General features: G+C 48.4%; 1 protein-coding gene across 1 annotated transcript in view; it reads left to right on the top strand.

Moving 5' to 3' along the window:
- The first annotated feature begins 857 nt into the window (after positions 1 to 857).
- Positions 858 to 21,392, top strand: part of LCP2 (lymphocyte cytosolic protein 2) — a 46,113-nt gene continuing 25,578 nt past the window's right edge. The window contains exons 1-5 of the mRNA XM_086713326.1: positions 858 to 1,146; positions 5,721 to 5,783; positions 11,600 to 11,646; positions 20,806 to 20,871; positions 21,329 to 21,360. Coding sequence (XP_086569452.1) covers positions 1,069 to 1,146; positions 5,721 to 5,783; positions 11,600 to 11,646; positions 20,806 to 20,871; positions 21,329 to 21,360 — 286 coding nt within the window. The 5' untranslated portion in view covers positions 858 to 1,068. The remainder of the gene's footprint in view (positions 1,147 to 5,720; positions 5,784 to 11,599; positions 11,647 to 20,805; positions 20,872 to 21,328; positions 21,361 to 21,392) is intronic.

Raw genomic sequence — 21,392 nt, 5'->3', positions numbered from 1 at the left:
TACACCAGATTCACCCCCTGCCAATGACGTACACATACTATGAGAAGAGCACAGGGTCTGAGACCTGCTAAGAAAGCAGCATATTCCCATGTCCTGTCACAGGGCCACTCCAGGGAATGTACTCTTTGGGTAGAAGATACGGAGGAATCAATAGTGACTACAATCTGTGGTGGAAACAGTAGAGAATAAAATCTCTGGAAGCATCAGCAGCTATCATTATCTTTTTGCTCCTAATTTTTTTTTCCTTAGTTACCCTTAATTAACCTTAGTTACCTGCATCTAAGGTTTATGTGTATAGGAAACACTTTCTCTGTTTTCCTATTTTATGGATATGGAAGGCTGACGTTCCTAGATTGTTAAGTCCTAGTGTGAGTTGCACAGCGTGGGAACAATCACATCAGAAGTTAAGCCTGGTTGCCCGACTCACTCACAGAGAGTCCTCTAGTAACTGTAAGGAGGCAGCTGAAGGGATGTCAATGTTATCCTTTTCTCAGAGGCTCAGGGATGGTCAGAAAGCATTAAAAAGCCATGCTCCTTCCCTAGGCAGTTTGCCTTTGTGGGAGATTATCTACATTTTAGGCCAACCGTCAAAATAGATTTTCATCTGCAAAGACCCAGCCACGCAGGACTGCGGTATAAACATCTGAGGGCCAGGAGTTTTAATGGAAACACGCTTGGACTCACAGGAGTCTAAGAGCCTTTCACCATCCCTCCCACAGGGCTGGAGTGGCCAGGACCAGGGCGAGATGACCAACCTTGTCGCTCTCTACCTCTCCAGCCACCAGAGCTAGGCTTCCTTGTTTACTTATTTAGAGCCTAGCAGAGGAAGTGGTAAAGGAAACTTGCTGAGTCGTTTTCTGAGAAGAGACCATATTTGTTCGCAGAGGAAGCCGTTGCTCTCTGGGATCTGGTTACAGCAGAAAAGAGGTCTGTTCCAACAAGGGTGTTCCAGACGGTAACTGGAAGTTGGAAGAGCCAAGGACACCTGCATGCTCTAGATTTGGGATTCTCTGTCCATGGGTGCAGCACTCGTGCTCAGCTTGTGACTTTTGTCCTGGGAGAGCAGCCATGGCATTGAGGAATGTGCCCTTTCGCTCAGACGTCCTGGCCTGGGACCCCGACAACCTTGCAGACTACTTCAGGAAGGTGAGTCTTGCCGTTTTGTTGGTGGTGAGGCTGGCTGCCCTTGGCGGGCTGGGCAGAGCTTGAAAAAGGAGCTAGAACATGAGAGGGACAAAATATAGCAGAAGAACTTGCAACCCCGCGGCAGCCTTCCAAGTTGAGCAGGTGCTATGTAGATCCACTGAGTGTTCCTGGCAATGAGTTCTGGGGAGAAGGGGGGCCCTCAGATGGAAGTGTACTTACTCAGCACCAGCACTCATGTTTGTGCTCTGTAGGCACTGTCCCATTTAACACTCCCCAGTACTGCTATCCTCTTTTCTCAGCTGCAAAATAGGCTCTGGGAGGTTAGATAACCCAAAGCCCCAGGGACTGCATGTGACAGGTAGGATTCCAGTCACACCTGCCTGGCTTCAGCATCCATGTTCGATACTCAGAACGACTGTAACCACTAATGAGATCAAGGCTGCTTGCTAGAAAGGGGTGAATGGAGGAGCGCCTGGGTGGCTCAGTTGGTTAAGCTTCTGACTTCAGCTCAGGTCACTATCTCATGGTCTGTGAGTTCCAGCCCCACATCAGGCTCTGTGCTGATGGCTTGAAGCCTGGATCTTGCTTTGGATTCTGTGTCTCCCTCTCTCTCTGCCCTTCTCCCACTTGTGTTCTGTCTCTCTGTCTCTCTCTCTCTCTCAAAAATAAAACAAAAACATTTAAAAAATCTTTAAAGAAAAAAGAAAAAGAAAAAGAAAGGGGTGAGTGGAGCCCCGAGCCTGGGAGAAAGACACAGCAGGGCAAGAGGAATGGATGAGGCAAGGATGTGCAATGCCAGAGAGGGCGTCTGGACAGTCATTGCTCATGACCTGAAAGAGGGCTCCTCACACCCTTACAGAGAACAGAGTCCCTTTGGAGCTTTAGGAGGGTCTTGTGAAGCAGGTGGAAAAACTGCTATGGGCTCCAGGTTGTGATTGCTTGAGACAGCTGGGGAAACTGAGGCCCCTGAGAGGGAGAGTTTTGCCAGCAGGGTCAAAGGCCAAGCTTGCGGCAGACCTGGGACTTGAGTGTTGCTGTCCTGCCTTCCAGCCCTGGACCCCTGTGCTTGGTCATCTGCGGGGGGGCTAACGGGTCAGACATCTGCTGGCGCAGACCCTAAGCCACACGACTCGGGGACTCTCTACCCCTGTTCAAGGGGTAAGAAGTCTTGTAAGGGACGTCTGAGCTTCTAATACCCCTGTCCCTGGAGGCTGGGATGGAGTTCAGTTGACCGTCCAGATGGTTGTAAAGATGAGACTTTAAAGTCAAGACTTTAGAGGTCATATAAGCCAACCTCTCTTTTTCCTGAGGGGTGGAATGGAGCTCCCAGGACCCACAGACACATGGAGCTTATATAGTAGCTAACTGTTCTTCCTCAACCTAAAGAATAAAGATATGAAGATACCAGGCATGGTGGGATAGATCCTGTTATTTGCTGTTTTGTTCTTTTCTCCAAAAGGTCACAGTAAACTTAGGTGTTCAGCACTGTGGGTGCAAAGATGATTGGGACAACTGACTTTTGAAGGATTTTTCTAAACGTCTTTCTTAAACGTAGAACAAATACATTGGGGCAAGCAGATAAAATGTGCCAAGATGCTATAAAGTTGCATGTTAGCTCAGTCGAAGACAGGAGACAATAATTGAGAATTAGTGAGAGGATCCTGGAAACAGACCGAGATGCATGGACAGGCCCCGTCTTCAGTGTGAAGAGAAATATAGAACCCCGTTGGGCAACAGGAGAATCCATGGGCAAATCTTCCCTTAGGGCAGGGAGATGGATTACAGGTCAGGGGTGATTCGGGAAGATGGCCGTCTGCCTGAGCTAGGGCACGAGAGAGGCTCTTTCTTGGAGATCCCAGACCTGGGATGTGTCTGCAGCACTGGGACAGGTTCCTTCTCCTGACATAAAACAAAAAGCAAAAACTGATGGTGGGAATCTGTGATCCAGGAAGTCCCAGCCCCCCACGGACTCAGATGGACACCCTTCAAATCCTGAGCATCTCAGTTCCCCCCAGAGAGAAAATATTGAGTGAACTGACCATGGAGTCATTTGGGGAAGGGTCTTCGTCATCAGATATCCTGTTCAAAGGATTGATGAGCAGTGCAATTTCTAATGAAGCAGGGGGGCTAGGACCCCATTGGAGACACCTCCCAGCCAGCTCTGGAGTCAGACAGTTTGGTTTGAATCCTGGTTCTACCACCTGCTAGCTTGGTGACCTTCCTTTAGTAACTTCACCTGTCTGTGTCTCAGCTTTCTCATCAGTAAAATAGAGATAGTAACAATAACTACCCTCATGGGATTGTTGAAAGAATGAAAGGAAATACAGCGTGTGAAGCACTCAACTGTGCTTGATTGAGGGGTCAATTCATGTTTGATATTCCCTTTTTTCCTGCTCTGTTTACTGGACCCTAGCTGGGGAGGCCCATGCAGATTGGCAGGCCTTTGTGTCTTACTGTCTTAGCTATGTGTAGCTCATCCTTTGTCTGGAATATAGGCTCCTGAGGACAGAGGTCATGTTTTGGATTTCTTGAACCCCTCCAATTTTTTTTGAATTGGCAGGAAAGCACCCCTTGGGAATGCAGTGGAGAGACACTGGCTCAGAGCCATGAGTTCTAATCCCAGCTGAGTCCCCAACCCACTGTGGGACCTTAGGCCAATCCCTTCCCCTCTCTGGGCCTCAGTTGTCCCATCTACAACACAAGGTACCTGCTCTAGACCACTGCCTACCGAAGCTAGGTGCTCATGAGAATCCTCTGAGTGCCTGCTAACAATACAGATCCTAGCTCCCAAGCCCAGATACTAACAGATCAGAATCAAACTTCTAGGGAGGCCTAGTCTTCAGAGCTGTCTGTCTACATACAGCCGAAGTCAGCAGACTGCAAAATCAGAGCTTATCTGGTAGTAACGACAGCAAAAATGATAAAATAAAGGCAGTCAAATACTGTAAGAACTACCCTTCCCCTCTGTGTGAAAATCGAAAGGACGCTCAGGGTGCCTCAGATGCCGCCTGTGTTCCATGTTGACCTCTAAATCAGCTTTTTCTGAGCTTTCTAACATTTACCCCACCCTTTCAAGCCAAGAGGCTACAAAAATTATATTCACTTTTTAGATTGGTTGACCATAAAAAAAAAAAAAAAGACCATGATTTGCCCCCAAAAGAAGGCTGCCACAAATTGTGAGTCTCACGCTTGTGTTGAGAACAGAAGATTCTCCAGGGCAAACATTTAACCTTAAATACTCCAGACTGAAATGTCACATTTGGAGATACTTCAAATGCAAATTCTTATGCTGTCGAAGACAAGGTGAAACAGAAAACTGATAAGATTGTTAATTAATGTGACTTTTGGGGAAAGCAACCAAGATAATTCCTGTTGATATTAGAGCTCTATTCTGAGAATCCAGCTTAATCTATCTTAAACAGAGGTGTGCAAAATGATGTCCATGATCGTCTACAGTTTGATCTGGATGGTGTTTTAAGATACACTTAAATGTATTCACTGGCTATAAGTTATACTGTTACTAACAAAAAGGAGAACATTCCTAACAGAGACATTAAAGCCTTGTTCTGAAGCCCAATTGTCCCCTCTGCCACCTGCTACCCATGGATCTCATGCAAGTTACTTAAGTGTCTTCACCTTTGACTCTCCATCTGGAAGATGTGAGGGTTAAAGACTTAAGACTGGTTTAAATACATAGAAGAGTGCCTGCCCTATAGCAAACATTCAATAATTACCAGCAGTTTCTAGTACCATTATTGGAACAGCAGTCTGGTAAGCAACCTAAATGATCAGCAATATGGTAGCAATTTAATAAAATAATTGTTTAAAAGAAGTTTGCAAGAACATGAAGCAGGGCCTATATTATCACTTTAAGGTAATTTTAAGAGAAAAAAACAGGATAATAAGATTAAGTATGAATTATAACCTCAGTTATATTTAGAAATATGCTTAGAATTAAGCATTGTGGGGTGCCTGGGGAGCTCAGTGGGTTAAGCTTCTGACTCTTGATTTAGGCTCAGGTCATGATCTCACAGTTCATGAGCTCAAGCCCTGCATCAGGCTCTGCGCTGCTAGTGTGGAGCCTGCTTGGGATTCTCTCTCTCTCTCTCTCTCTCTCTCTCTCTCTCTCTCTCTCTCTCAAAATTAAATAAATAAATAAACATTTTAAAACAGAACAAAGCATAGTAGGAAGCACATTGCGACATTTGCCAAGGTTGCCTTTGGGTGGCAAGACAATGGATGCTATTTATGCACTTTCTGACCTCTTCTCTACCTGCCTGAGGGACATGTGGCCACAGCCCGTATAGGCTTGAGGTCACTCCTTTTCTGTAGGGATTGGCCCCTAAACCTTAGACTGAGGCAATTTCTCCATTTCAGAGACTCCCAAGGGGCAAGTGAAAGCAGGGTTGAGGTAAGGATGGGGCCCCTCTGTTCGATCATGGGGGGAAGGGTGGGAAGGGGGTCTGGCTAGCCACAAGTACCACAAATTGCTAAGCTTCAGGGGCAGGCAAACAAGGGGAACCAATGGCATACGCCTGCCTGCTGCTGATAGCACTCTCCTCTCCTCTTTGCAGCTGAACTACAAGGACTGTGAAAAGGCAGTGAAAAAGCACCACATCGACGGGCAGCGGTTTTTGGTAAGTGCTGGCCGGTTTGACACATTGGGACCAAAGCTGTTCCACACTTTAACCAATTATGGCAGGGCCAGCCGGTCTACCCTGTTCCTGGGGATGCCCAGAGTCAATGCCTGTCTTCAGGACCCCTACACAGCCCTTTGCCTTCTTCTGAGGTTTTATATGACCCTTGCTGTCATCACTTCTTGGGATCCTATTATTCAGGATACCTCCCAGTCTTTCACTGATACCAAGGTACATTCTATAGTCAAAGTAGAAGGAGGAATCCAAGTATAGCCCCCCTCCCCCCAATCTTGAAAATCTATTCAAATGCCGTGCATACTTAGACAAGTCTAAGGGGAAAAAAGACCACATGGGAGAACGGAAGATTCTTTTTTCCCGTCTCTCATTCCGGAGTATATACTTACTGAGTGGAATAAAGTGTGGAATCACCCTCATTATTTCATTCCATCCCTCTTTCTCTCTACCAAATGCACATAGTTGGGTTTTTGCCAATTAAACACACATGTGATACGGCTCTCTCTACTCCACTGTGTTGCAAAGAGCTTTAAGGGTAAGACTAAGATGCAGCTCTACATGAGCAACGAAGCCATTAAATAGAAAGGGATGCACCTCTGACAAGTAGCGAGTTGCCGGAAGGTGGTCTGAGCATTTCTCTTGAAATAGCACCTTTGTCTATAGGCAAGATAGACCCGACTGTACCAATCCAGCCCTTCCCATCTCATGTTTCCTCACCCTTCAAAAAGAAGCGGGAACGAGACTTCAAAGGTCTCATGGGTAGATGTTCCCAATTTGGATTTGGAGTGAGGGGGGCAAGGTAAGTTGTGTTTCTTCACAAGGCGTGGTCAGTAGCATTGAGGGGACTGGGCCATGAGACTTCAGGGTTAGAAGGGGCCAGAGAGGTCACGTGCTCTGGCTTTCCACTCAGCACTCCAATCCATTTCCTATATTGCCTCCCTGCCACTAACATCTGCTTGAATTCTTTTAGTGATGGTGAGCTCACTACTATGCATGGTCATCTGCCCTTTCTAGGCAGCTCTTAAGTTTCATGCAGAGACCAAACTGTGTCCTGTTGGTCTGAGTTTTGCTTTCATGTGCCATGTAAGACATATTTACACACTGCTTCACCTAAATCATGCATGCATTCACCCACTCATTTACTTCACAAGCATTTTCTTCGGTTCCCTTTACATACTGGACCATGCCACATTCTGAGAATATAGAGGTGGCTAAGATGTGATTTCTGCTTTCCAGAAGCTGGTTTTACAGCAAAAAAGTATCTTTTGGAAGGCTCTAACCACCCCCTTTGCAACTGAGGAAACATGTACAGAGGTGTGATGTGAATGTGTACAGAGGTGTGATGTGAATTTTCTAAGTCACATACCTAGTAATTGGACTAAAGTACACATTTAATTTACTCTAACATTACATGAGGGTTTTTAAAAAATTTTTTAATGTTTATTTATTTTTGAGAGACAGAGTGCGAGCCAGGGAGGGGCAGAGAGAGAGGGAGACACAGAATCTGAATCAGTCTCCAGGCTCCGAGCTGTCAGCACAGAGCCTGACTTGGGGCTTGAACCCACAAACTGTGAGATCATGACCTGAGCCAAGGTCAGATGCTTAAACAACTGAGCCACCCAGGCGCCCCAATACTGTATGAGTTTTTAACAATGTTATTTCTTCATACTGAGCTTTGAACCATGGAATACCTGGGGTTCTGTTGTCACTTTTGCACATTAGTACTATATGTAAGTATTTCCTTCTGGTGCCTTCAGCACTGAGAACTGAGATTGAGACTTATCAGTGTGAGTGGAAGGGAGTAACACATCTTTGAGGTTGGTCCTGCTTACAGCCCTGATGCTCTGGGTCACCTTGAGCAAGCACTTGACTTTTCTGAGCCTCTCTCCTCTCAAGCATGAGCATGAGCATGAGCACGTTGGACTGGGTAACGGTGGGTGACAGTCCCTTCCAGTCCCTGCAACACTCCCTGTGTTAACTGCAGGCCTACTAGGACAGGGTTGTTTCCGTGGCTGAGAGAGAGTATCTGAGCAGTTCTGTCTCCTCTGCTTTCATATCCAGGACCTGTCAGTCCCTGGAGACTGCTGTTCTGTTTATTGTGGGAGCAGGAGGAAGTGGAAAGAAGGGAACTAGGAATCAGCAGAGCAAGGAGCAGAAGCTGGTTCCTGGTCCCATAACTGGGGTATTTAGAGACAGCTTCTGCTGATACCCACCCTCTACCCCAGGTGCTCTGTGTACAGTGTGAGCTCTGATCGGAGTCCTAATTTCTCATATACCTTTCCTGGTTTTATAATATCCAGGACCATTCTGCTACTGAAGGCAAAAGTGGAAGGCCATAGTCTCTCTGTCTCTCTGTCTCTCTCTTCACTGTTGGAGCTAGTAGGTCCCTTGAATCTGTTTTGCTGCCATTTTGGTTCCCCAGTGAGAAGAGTAGGACCTTGTCTGGTGGGGAAGGGGTGCCATGTTTTCAGAAGGTAGAGGAAGAGGATGAAATGTGTTAGGAACCCATGTCAGTTGGGAAGGCGGTGGCTGCCTGTAACAGAAACCTGACCACAGTGGCTTAACCAAATAGGGCTTTATCTTTCTCAAGTGATAAAGAATCTAGAGTAGGCTCTCGGGGCCGGTGAGTTGCTGAAAGAAGTCACCCAGAACACAGGCCCCTTCTAGTCATGGAAAAAGCTTGTGGCTTCTGTCCTACTGGTTGTAAGTTGGCTATGCCACCTCTAGACCTGACATCCACACTCCAGGCAGGATGGAGTGGGGGAGGGCAAAGAGTAGAAGGCGCAGAAGTGTGTGGGGAACGCCTCCCCTTGCTTTCAGGAAACTAGTAACTTTTCTGGAAGTTCCACCCCCTAGACTTCGGGTTATATCTCACGGGCCACAACTGAGTCCTGTGACTTCCGCCACCTCCAAAGAAGTGTAGGATGTTAAATATTTTGGACTCGGCACATTTACTGCCCCTAACAAAATCCAGGTCCAGTCAGTAAGGGAGCAAGAGAGAGGGGATACTGGGCAGGCGGGCAGGAGTGTCCACACGTCGCCTCCCCAGGCAGGGGCCATGGTGAGGACACACTCACCGCATAATCACACTCCTGCAAGACCATAAGTGATCATACAGGTAACCCAGAGTTGCTGGAAGCTTCAGAAGGAGGTAGAGGAGGGGTTACATCATGCAGCAGAACTCTCTGAAAATCCTGTTTAAATATCTCTCATCTTTCTGCCCAGTTTCTGTCCTTGTTCTAAAGGCCTTTCTCTTTCCTGATATCCTGTTCCTCTGTGTCTCCAGCCATGCTCACATCCACCTTCTCCTTCACATTCTTCCTCAGATCCCCTCAGCTTACATCCTCACGTTGGCCAGTCAGTGGTCAGCCCCCAGCTCTCTGGTGACCCCCAGGAAGTCCTGTATTCTGCGTGCCGCTCTGAACATGTGTCTTGGCACATCCCTGAGAGGGAGGAGAAGCCAATGCACAGGGGATGTTAAAATTTAAATTAAAAAAAAAAATTAACATTCATTCATTTTTGAGAGACAGAGCACAGGGGAGGGAGGGGCAGAGAGAGAGGTAGACACAGAATCTGAAGCAGGCTCTGGGCCCTGAGCTGTCAGCACAGAGCCCAATGCAGGGCTCAAACCCACACACCGTGACATCATGACCTGAGCCAAAGTCGAGGCTTAACCAACTGAGCCACCCAGGCGCCTATGGGATGTTAAAATTAAAAAAGAGAGAGAAGTTAAGAAGCTTGACCAAAAGCCTCTGGTGCAACCACTCTGGAAAGCAGTATGTAATTTCCTCAAAAAGATGTTTATAGTAGCATTATCAACAATAGCCAAACTATGGAAAGAGCCCAAATGTCCACTGAGTGATGAATCGATAAAGAATTTGTGGTATATATATGCAATGGAATATTACTCAGCCATGAGAAGGAATGAAATATTGCCCTTTACAACTATGTGGATGAGAGCTAGAGTGTATTATGCTAAGCAAAGTAAGGCAGAGAAAGACAAATATCATACGATTTCACTCATATGTGGAATTTAAGAAACAAAACAGATGAACATAAGGGAAAGGACCAAAGAAAGAGGGAAGCAAACCATAAGAGGCTCTTAATGATAGAGAACAAACTGAGGGTTGATGGAGGGAGGCGGGTGGGGGATGGGCTAACTAGGTGATGGGTATTAAGGAGGGCACTTGTCCTGTTGAGCACCAGGTGTTATATGTAAGGGATGAATCACTAAATTCTACTTCTGAATTTACATATTACACTGCATGTTAACTAACTAGAATTTAAATAAAAACTTGCAAAGAAAAAAAAAAGCCTGATTGTCTCAGGACTCTGGGCAAACTCCGGCCCCAACCCTACTGCCAGGTCTACTGAGGGGCCTGGGTCCGAGAGCTGGAGCAGATGAGCTCAATAAACACATTGCTAAGATGCCCCAGGCCCTGTGCCACTGGGCTCAAAGGGGAGCGTGCCCAATGCTTACCCATAGGCGGCAAACAACCTGCCAGGCTCCCAGCCCAGAGCAGAAGAAGCAAAAACCTCCAAGAGCCAGCCAGACCCCAGCTAATTATTATTTATTTTCACACAAATTATTCACATTGGGTTTATTATTCATATAGGGCGTGTCAAGCAGTGAGCCAAGCACCTGACACGCATCATCTCATTCAGTGCTCACCACCCCTGAAAGGTGGCTCTTATTAGTATAATGATTCCTATTTTACAGAGAAGGAAACTGAGGCTCAGTGAGCCTAAGTGTGTGCCCCAAATCAGACAGCTGTTAAGTGGATGAACCAAGATGCAAATCCAGCCTGACTCAGAGCCTCCACCGTAACCACCCGGTTCTCTAGCCTCAGTTAGAATGCCAGTGGATGCCCTTCTCTGCCTCAGCATTCATCCCATGGAAAGTGTGCTCACCTCTTTTCTGTTTCCAGTATTGGCACCCTGCCTCTCCTCCTCCCTCCAGGGCACCTTCTTCTCTTACCCTTCCCCCCTCCTCCCCTCCAGCATGGGCCAGCGGGTCCCTCAAAGGGATCAGATGTGGGAAGAGAGAAATTTGCAGGGAGAAAATCGATCACAGATATCACAGGGCAAGGTTCCAGTCTCAGCTCCATCACCCACAAGCTAAAATTCCCTCAACATCCCAGGGCCTCAGCTTTCTCACCTATAAAATGGGGATGCTGATACTTCCTAAATCACAGGACTGATGTGAAGATTAATCGAGGTGCTAGCAAGGCAGAGGCCCAGAGTCAGTTCTTCACAAATATGAGTTCCTTTCTCCTTTCCCTTCTCTGTTCCCTCAGGAAAGCCTCTTTATTGAATCCTACCACTAACCCTGATGAGAGAGGCTTTTGCTGGTATCAGGGCACAGATTCCTTCTCCAGGCTGGCTTCTCACAGCTCCTGCATATGGAAACTGAGAGGGACCCTGAAGTCTGGGGTAAGAGCCTAGGCAAGAGGTCACAGGGTGGCCAAATTCGGCTCACGAGACGAGTGGTTTGGCTTCACAGTTTAGCTCTCTCGGTGCGTGGTTGTTTGTTTGCTTCATTTAAAGTTATTTGTCGATATTTCGAACTCGGGAAATTTCACCTAAAATCCAGAGTTGGGGATTCCCTTTGAAAACGTAGATGCAGCAACACCAGGCCCACAGGTTTTTACGCAACATCTGGAAGCTGGGCTTTGGGTAGGTGGGGGAGGTGTACCCTTCACTCAGCTGAAGGCCCACGACTCCCTGTTTCACACCTCCCTCTCCTCACCTGGCCCAAGGCCCCTCCTGTGGGTTGTAACCTGCCCGTGTCTTCGTTTCAGAACCTGACAGAAAATGACATCCAGAAGTTCCCTAAGCTCCGGGTGCCGTAAGTACTCCCCCCGATTCCTTGAGTGTTTTGGGGAACCGAGGCTGGAATGGGATGTAGCCCAGGGATAGCTGAGTCAGTTAATCTGTCACGGTTGGTTTGAACTAGGAAAGTGAACAGGAAGGCTATAGAGGCAAGTGCGGGGCACAGGAGAGAGAAGTGATACGTGATAAGTTGAAAGAAAAAAAAAAGTAACAGATCCAGCCCAGTTGGTGTGTTGGCAGCTCTTGCCAAAGCCAAGCCTGACTGTGAGCCACGTCTTCATTTCCTCTCTCCCTGTGGGGTGGCTTGGGCACCGGCGTCACGAGATCCGTTCCACGAGAGCGTCATCATCAGATCAGTGATTGCTTAAGTTTTCTGGACCACAGTCTCCAGCTCTTGGCCATGAGAGAGTTGGACCCGATGAAGAGCGGCAACGGACATCATTCTGTCTGTCGCTACCTGTTGCTTGGGAATGGCTGCCGGGGCCACTGTACTGAGAAGAATCCTGAGGAAGGGAGAGCGTGACGCGTTACTGAGGTCTGGGGTGGGTGCAGACGGGAGAAGATGCATCACGCGCTTTGCGTCGTGTGTTTTCATCCCTCTAGCAAGGGTCTTCCGGACTCAAAAGCTTACCCGAGCCAGGCAGGTGATATAAATGTGTAAAATGGGCCGTCTTGAGCCATACAAAGTCCTATCAATTTCTCCTTCATTTTACCACCTTTGAATAGAATATGGGTATGAAGAAATATTTCTCCACTATCACAAACATAATAGCACAATTATGGTGTCAAAAGCACTAAGCCGCGTTGTCGGTGAAGAATTAGGGAGTGGTGGAGATTGTGGAAAATCGGAATATTTTCCCTCCCGAGAGAGCTGCAGCCACTCCGTGCCAGTCCGTATGGACCTGATGATGTCCCATCTTTGAACTTATCAAAAGGCACTAGAAATCTCCGTTTTATGTAATATATTCTTAGTATACATAATAAACATATGTAATAAAATATATTTATGCAATATATTTATATAATATATAGTATATATTTATACAATATATATAGTATATATTTATACAATATGTATTTTGTGCAATATATATTTTTATATATATTATATATATATATAATATATAAATATATAATATTTATATTATATATATAAAATATATATATATACCTGGTCCTTGAGAGCAGTTGGGTTTGCATCTCCTGGTCCCCATGCAACACTAATACTTCACTCATTTGATGAACTGCTACTAGACGCCGATTTAACGTCAGACCCTTGTTAATTACTCAGGCTATAGATACATAAGGGGCAGAATCCCCACTGCAGGACACTCACATTCTAGTGGGAGGGTCAGATATACAAAGCAATCATACCATGATTGATTAACAGTGCTGGGGCACATGCATGGGCACGTTCACTGGGAGTAGGAGGGCAGGAGTCGTTTTCCCCTTGGCATTCAGGGAAGACTTTGGGAAGGCAGGAAAGCTAAGTTGGGTCTTGACATACACCAGGAATGGTCAGATAAAGAATGGGTTGAAGGACGTTCTAGGAATGGGGACTATATTGCAAAGGCACAGGCACCAGGGAGTTTAATGAATCTACAAGTGGGCCAGAGCAACTGGGGCATGCACATGGGGCACACAAAACAAAGAGGCTGCAGTGACTAGTCACAGTTTAGAAGGGTCCTGTGAGCTATCCTAAGGAGCCTAGGAGGGGTGTGGAGGCGAGTGCAACAGGGAGAACGCGAAGGTAAAGCTGGTGTCTTGGCTTTCTCTAGCCAGTGTGAAAGATGGAGGGCCCAGCCTGTGGCATGACAGCCAGCTAGGGGGTGATGGACATGACCCTGCTAACGAGATAGGAGCCTCAGCGAGGGCTGTGGCCCCTGAAGACGCAGGGATCAGGCCAGAGGGGATTTAATCAGAGTGGTGGAAGGAAAGAGATAAGGAAGTCCCTTTCAGCTTGGAAGATCCTTTTTTATCTTAAGGCTGAGCTCAGTGGATGTCTGGAGCTATGCCTGAGTGCCTGGAGAAGGAGGCGGGGTGAGAAGTGGTTTTCGGTTAGTGATTGTAAACACTCACACGCTGCGGGTGTGGTAGGGCTGGGGTATTTCTTTAGCTATTTGAAAACTGGAACAAAATCCCTCTCCAACGTGTGCATGTGTGCCCCAGACAAGCTATGGACCTGCCCATGGAACACGAAGGTGAATGGGGAGTAGTGAGGGAGGCATCTAGGGAAGGTCCCTGCTGCCCTGATGTGGTGATTCTAAGCGTGACTGTCCCTCTTGGCAGACGTGTATAAGAAGCACCAATCCCAGTTCTACTTCTAATGAGCTCTGTGCCTGGGAAGAGTCCCTAGTCTACTCTCACTTTCCCAGTCTCTAAAATAAAGGAATGTGACCGTGCGACTCACTCTTTTAAAGGTTATAATTTTAGGTATGAACAGGCAGACAGAAGAGCTTAGTGAGTAAAAGTACAGGCTCTGAGGTCTGACTACTTGAGACCCAATTCTTCCATTCACCAGCTGTGAGTCTGTGGACAAGTTATCTGAGTTCCCTGAGCCTCAGCTTCCTCATCTGTAAAATGGGGATAATAATAAAGCCTACCTCAAAGAGTTAGTGGGAAGGTTAGAGGAAATAATAATATGCCCTGAAGAAATGTTAGCTATTCCTGTTATTTTATGGAAAATCCCAATGAGTACCATTCTGTTTTTACTAATCATTCTATCCTATGAAAGGGGGAGGATTAGAGACTAGAAAGGCATGGACTTTGCAGCAAGGGAGAGCCACGTTCCAAAGTGGGCTCTGCCTCCCACCAGCCATAGGACCTGGGGGAAATCCCATCAACCCTCTGTGCCTGTCTCATCTGTAGAAGGGAAACGAACTAACTCTCAGGCACTGCTGGGTTATAAAGGAGGCAGCCCATGTAAGCTGCCTGGTGGTGCCCTGGATGCATATAGATATTCAATGCTGATTTGTTTCATTCCCTTGTACATAGGTTCATTTGCCATAATCATTACCCTGAAGGGCTATGGGAAAGAAATTGTGTTTATGTACAGCAGACCAAAACAAGATTATGCTCCTCTGAATATCTTGATTTTCTTCTCCCATGCTTAAAAAAAAAGAAAAAAGAAAACTCTATTAAATGGATTTGTAAGAAGGCAGATTCTGGTGAGGAAGGCTTTGTCTGCAAATACAGTATCAGCTACTCTCTTGGACAGTTTCTCCCAGAGACACCCTAGATGCTGTAATGGAGGAGAGTTTTTAAATAAAACAACAAAGCTTCCCTTATAGGGATGGGCTTAAGACCCATGGCATAGCTAAGCATTATCTGGTTAAATCAGTAGAAGACAGGTTAAAATCTGATGATGCCTGTTTGGAGTTTATTTTTAAAATTTTATGAATTTTATATTTAAATCCATAGTATAAACTAAAAGATAAGGAGAAGGGAGTGAGGGGGGTCACGGTGTATGCAACAGATAGGTGTTGGATGAGTCTCTTTATATCATGAGTTCCCACTGTACCCATTACCGATAGTGGAATTAGGCTGGGAAAAAGCTGAGATCCCATCAGAGGGGTGATGCGGTAATACCTGTTTATTCGTCCACCCTCCTGATGAAGCTGTCAGTCTCCTCATAGCAGAGACAGCATACCTAAGATACAGCGGACAGGGAAAGAGGACGGAGGCAGGCCGGAGGGAGGGACCCAGCGGTAAATAGGCCTTCTTGTGCTCCTTAAAGAATGTGACCAAGCCTCAGCAGAATTGCCAGGATGACAGGCTGTCTGCCCTTCTCCTTCCCTCTCACATTCATTGGCTCCTCCCTGACCAGGTAGCCAGTCCTCCCCACATGAGAAGGGCCTCCTCTCAACTGACGTCACTCCTTCTCCCCGAAAGCAAGTACAGAAACTTGACTTCCTAGATCAGCCCCACAGTAAAACTGCTCACGTTGGGGCGCCTGGGTGGCTCAGTCGGTTAAGCGTCCGACTTCGGCTCAGGTCATGATCTCACGGTCCGTGAGTTCGAGCCCCACATCGGGCTCTGTGCTAACAGCTCAGAGCCTGGAGCCTCCTTCATATTCTGTGCCTCCCTCTCTCTCTGACCCTCCCCCGTTCATGCTCTGTCTCTGTCTCAAAAATAAATAAACATTAAAAAAAAAAATTAAAAAAAAAAAAAGATTACTTTGTTAAAAAAAAAAAACAAAAAACTGCTCACGTAGCCCTTGACAAGTGCCTCTCTCAGCGCCTCACTTTCTTGGGTGGTAAAAATGGGAATAATTTAATTTGCCTACCACAAAATAATTGTGAAGCCCAAGTAAAATACTACATGTAAAATTATCGGGGGGTCCAAGGCTGAGAAGCGGGGAGACCACGCCAGGCCCTCCAACTTTTGCTTCCCACCCACACGTGATTCTCTCCTGAGGCCCGAGATGGTGGCAAAAGGCACCTTCTTGAGTCCCAGGACCCACACCTGGCTTTTCAAGTTACGAGGACAGACCTTCCAGAGGTTTGGCTCTTGGTTCAAGGAGGAAGACCCTTAGAAGTGGGACATCCTTTGAAGAAGGATGAAAAGCAGGGGTGCCTGGGTGGCTCAGTCGGTTAAGCACCAGCTTCAGCTCAGGTCACGATCTCGCGGTCCATGAGTTCAAGCCCCACGTCGGGCTCTGCGCTGACAGCTCAGAGCCTGGAGCCTGCTTTGGATTCTGTGTCTCCCTCTCTCTCTGCCCCTCCCCCACTCACACTCTGTCTCTCTCTCAAAAAATAAATAAACATTAAAAAAAATTTAAAAAGAAGGATGAAAAGCAGAGCAAGAGCCAGAGGGAGAGTGTGAATGTGTGCTGGGTGCCCTGGGGGAGGGGCTGACACGGGGACAGAGGACAGGCAGGCAGTGACATAGGCGGAGAGCTGGAGATGAGGCCGTAGGAGAGGACAGAGCTGAGCAAAAAGGCTTCTCCTGTTCTGGGCCTGGGAATGTGTTCTGCTGGGAGGCACCAGTGTGCCCTTTGGAATCAGAGTCGAGGGAGCAAGGCTTCCATTGTGGGAGGGCCTGGAAGAGAGAGAGAAAGCTCTCTCAAGTTCTTCCTGAGGGAGCTGAGGCAAACAAATGCATTTGTATTATAAGCCTGTGAACGCCACAGGAGCACCTGCCACAATATAGGACACACAGAGGGACTGTTCCTGGACGGACGTCTCCTCTTCCTGTGTTCTATGGGATCTGGTACTTTCGTCCTACTCCGCTTCCTCCCTCCCTGCCCTTTCTGCCTGCCTTTCTTTTTATACTGTCCTTCTTCTCTGTGACCAGCAAAGTTGATTTCAAAACCCGGAGTGGGCCTCCACTTACCCTTGATAAAGCACAAGGGACCATTGAAAGGGAGCCCATCTCCTCCCTCACCTCCTCCTCCTCCCCCACCTCCTCCTCCACATTCTCCACCTTCTCCTCCTCTTCCGTCTCTTCCTCTATCTCCTCCTTATCTAGCTTCTCCTCCACCTTCTCCTCCTCCACATCCTCTCTCATCTCTTCTCCTCCCATCGCCTCCTCCTCCTCATTCACCTCCCCCTTCCCCGTCTTCCCCTCCCCCACCTCCCCCTTCCCCATCTTTCCCTCCCCCACCTCCCCCTTCCCCATCTTCCCGTCACCCATCTCCTCCTTCCCCTTCCCCTCTCCCTCCATCTCCTCCTCCTCCTCCTCCCCCATCTCCTCCTCCTCCAGCTCCTCTCCCTCCTCCCCCTTCCTCTCTCCCTCCATCTCCTCCTCCCCCATCTCCTCCTCCTCTATCTCCTCCTCCATGTCCTCCTCTTCCTTCTCCTCCTCCAGCTCCTCCTTTCCCTCTTCCTTTCTTCCTTCTCCTCATCCTTCTCCTCCTCCTCCTTAAAATTAAAAACAAAGTTCCAAGAATACAAAGAATAACAAGATTGATTTCACGACCTTTTGAGACTGTAGGAGTCACCCAGGAAACTCATTGGTATCACTGCTCCCAGGCCTCCCCCATGTAGGCTCTGATAGGCTAAGTCTACAGTGAGCTGGTAATCTGTGTTTATAGCAGGTGCACCCATGTAATTCTGGCAGTCAAGCTGGTCGGGATTCCCTAACCAGGGCTATCCCTCTTATTTTGCTGCTGAGGAACTGGAGCCTAGGGAGGACAAATGCCTTGCCGTGGTCATCTAGTAGGCACTGCTTATGGGGCAGGACGTTGCAGTCAGACTCGGGACAAAGACCCACACTCTGTCTTCTAACATCACCAGGAAAGGCCTGTGGCTGAGAAGTCAAAGACTGGCCCCTATCACACAGCAACCTAGGGCTGCGACTGTGCTGGAAACACCTTGCTACAAGGCTTGACTTCCTGTCAGACGATTCAGCCCCAATTTAGCAGCCAGTTTATCCCTAAAACAAGGCAAAGCAGAGAGAAACATGTCTACCCGCCACCCAGCCCTGCTGCTGAGTGAGGCCTGGCATTTGTGGGGAGGAGGAGGAATGAGTCACCTCCGGCCACTCACTGTCACGTGGTTCTCCGAGGGTGTGAGAGTGGGGGACAACTTTGAAGGTTCACACACAGCTTCCACGCACCTGCCCTGTCCGTCAGCACTGCCACCTGCCCACCCGCCCCTCAGTAGTGGTCCCGGCTGGCTTGGAAGGTGCCCTTTGATGCCTGTCAAAATAGGAGGACCCTGGGAGCCCATGTTTTGCTGCAAGCCGGCCGGGCGGGCCCTGCTCTGCTCTCTGTCACCTCTTCGCAGTTCTTCTGTCAGGGCCTGCGGTTTGACATTTCCTTCCTTAGCCAGTTAGAGCCCCAGAAGCCTCTAGCCTGGCTGTTAAAGATACTGGTGAGAAGAGACACCGCAGAGAGCAGGTCTTTTCAGGACCAAAGCAGCTATGTGGGCTGGTCAGAGCCTACCAAGCGCTGCTAGACGGGCACTTTGAGGGGCGGCCTAGTCCCCCCTTCTTCAGATCATTGCTGAAATGTCACCTCTGTGGGGAGGCCTGCTCATTTTCAATTGCAACCCCACCCTACCCGTGTATTCCTGCCCCCTCACCCAGCCCCCACCTCCCTTGCATGTATCTATACACAATACTTAGAATTTCACTTCCTTAAATGTTCATTGTTTATCCGTCCCTCTCCACTAGCACGTAAGCTCCGTGAGATCATGGGCCTTTGCTTTATTCAGTGAGGCTTCTTGAGCTCTCAGCAGAGGTGCTGGCACTCTGAAGGCCCTCAATGCGTATTGTTGAATGAAGGTGTGCCTGCGTGGGAGTGGCTGCTGTGGCCACCACTGCCGGACCCGGCCAGGAGGCAGGGTACCAGCAAGCCTCCCCCTGTGGCTCTGTGGGAGCCGTCCCACCTGTCTGACGAGGGTGGAGAGGGACTCCCATCAGCTTCTCAAAATAATCGGGTAGAGGAAACAAAAGAAGAGTGTCACAAGTGCTCCGGTGGCGTGGCGTAATCAGGAGGCCACTGTGAAGTCCCCGCCCCTGCTTTAAAGCATCTCCCCAGTCCGGGCAGTGTGAAATCCCAACAGTGACATTACAGTAGAGGACAGAACATTGCCCTCTCTCCTTCTCCATCCTCTTAAGTCCCCAGTGTGTTTATAAAATTTATCCTGTCATTCTAATGAGGGAGAAGGGCTGAGAGCAGCAGTGTCCTGGGACCACAGAGAAGTGGGGGTTGGGGAGACTGGGGGCGTGATGAGGGAAGCAGGCGGTAGTGGATGCTAAGGACCACCTTTGCCAACTTAGCTATTTTGTTTTAGGCCAAACTAGTTACCTTCAGATGGTCACTTAACAGAAGGAATGTAGATACTAGCTCATTCTCGGATGGGCCACAGTCTCAATCGTGTCGGCTCCTGGGAAGCCTGTAGCATAATGAAAATTAACACAAGGTTGTGGGATGTTAAAAATATGCTGCCCTGGTAATTAGGGAGCCTGGCTTCTGGGGCAGATGTGTTTTCTGGGAGGGGGTGGCTTTATCACTAACCCACTCCTTTGGCCAATCCCTTCCTTTGTCTGAGCCTCTGTGGCCTCATCTATAAATTTATTTATTTATTTTTGAGAGAGAGACAGAGCGTGAGCAGGGGAGGGGCAGAGAGAGAAGGAGATACAGAATCTGAAGCAGGCTCCAGGCTCTGGGCTGTCAGCACAGAGCCCGACGCGGGGCTCAAACTCACAGGCCACGAGATCATGACCTGAGCCAAAGTCAGACGCTCAACTGACTGAGCCACCCAGGTGCCCCTGTGGCCTCATCTAAAAAATGACATGAATTAGATCATCTCTGAGGCTCCTCCCAGTTGTCCCCAAATCTCTCAGAAATACTGAGCCTGTTTACTAATGAGGGCTTTCTTGGTCTCAGTGGTGGGTGCAAAGGGAGGCTGGAGTCTCCTGTACTGGAGATTTGAGAGACCCCACAGACTGGACACTTACCGCTAGGGTGTGCTGGAGGTGCAGTCCTGTTCGTGAAAGCCCTCTCTGTTCTGGAGTTTGAGGATTTGCTAGCTCCCAACCCCCAAGGACTAAGAGTATCTCCAAGGTTCCTGGCCGAGGTTGGTCTCGGGACATGGATGAATCAAGGAGTCTCCCACTTTGCAAGATGTGCCCTGACTGGAAATGCTTCTCCAAATTTTATGAAAATCCATGCCACTGAGGAGTCAGAGAGGGGAGAATAAAAGGAGATACAGGCCAAAGAACAGCTCACCAGGGCTCCCGTCAAGCTCTGTGACAAGCAGCTGGTTCCTCCAGGTATCAGATGGTTCGAGGGTTCCTGGAGGCCTGCCATCACCACAAGGACATTAAGCCAAGTGTCAGGGGACCTCAGCCCCAGGAGCAGCGAGACAAGAAAGTACACGGTAGTCATGTCCAGGTGGCAAGGCTACAGGATTTCAGAGAAGGGGAGCCAGGTGAGAGCTGACTAGTCTTCACAGAGGGTCTTTGAGCCTCACTGAGGAGGTGAGCCAGCACAGAGGGCCTCGGGCACAGGAGCAGCGACTGCAAGGGGATGAAGTTGGCAAGTTCTGGGAGGAAGTGAGGAGCAGAGGCCCCTGCAAAGGGGACTGGCTGGAGGCCAGAGGAGGCTGGTCATGCTTGGCTAGGATGTCCGAGATTACGCAGATAAGGGAACTCCAAGACTCATGGGAAGGTTTGGCTGGAGGGACAGAGGATGATTTAGTCACCTTATCTGTCATTCATCTCCTAGGATTCTCAGTAAGTTAAGTCAAGAAATCAACAAGAATGAAGAAAGAAGGAGCATTTTCACACGCAAGTGAGTGGGGAAGCCAAGGGCCCAGTGTCACTGTGACGAAACCCAAAGAATTTCCAAACCCAAGCTGAACCTTAAATGGAAGGCACAGGACTGTTTTTGCCCGAATTTTTGATATGTGACACTCCTTCAGTCCCAGGGGCTTGAAGCTGGTGCCCAGGAAGGGATGGAGAGTTTCCCTTCTCTGACTTACATCCTGCCCCTGGGTCTGGGACTTCAGGGAAACTTCCCCTGGAAAGTCAGACAGTCACAAGCCCCCAGTTACACCACCAATGTGACTTTGATCGTTTCCAGAATTTTCGGGCAGCCTGGCCCGGGTAGCTAAGCAACAAGGACACCAGTCTTGGGTGGGGAGACATACCCCCCTGCTGGGAGCTGCTCTTGTAGGGCTGGACTGAGGGAAGAGGGAAATGCCCCTACATCAGCAGCACCATTAACCCAATGCCATTTGCCTTTGCAGACCCCAAGTCCAGCGGTTTCCTGAAGAGACAGGTAAAGGTGTCAGGGCTAAGAGTGATGCGTTG

The sequence above is a fragment of the Puma concolor genome, chromosome A1, assembly GCF_028749965.1.
Source record: "Puma concolor isolate L17-30 chromosome A1, mPumCon1.1.hap2, whole genome shotgun sequence".
Classification (NCBI taxonomy): domain Eukaryota; kingdom Metazoa; phylum Chordata; class Mammalia; order Carnivora; family Felidae; genus Puma; species Puma concolor.
This window is presented reverse-complemented; position numbering and strand designations above follow the sequence as displayed.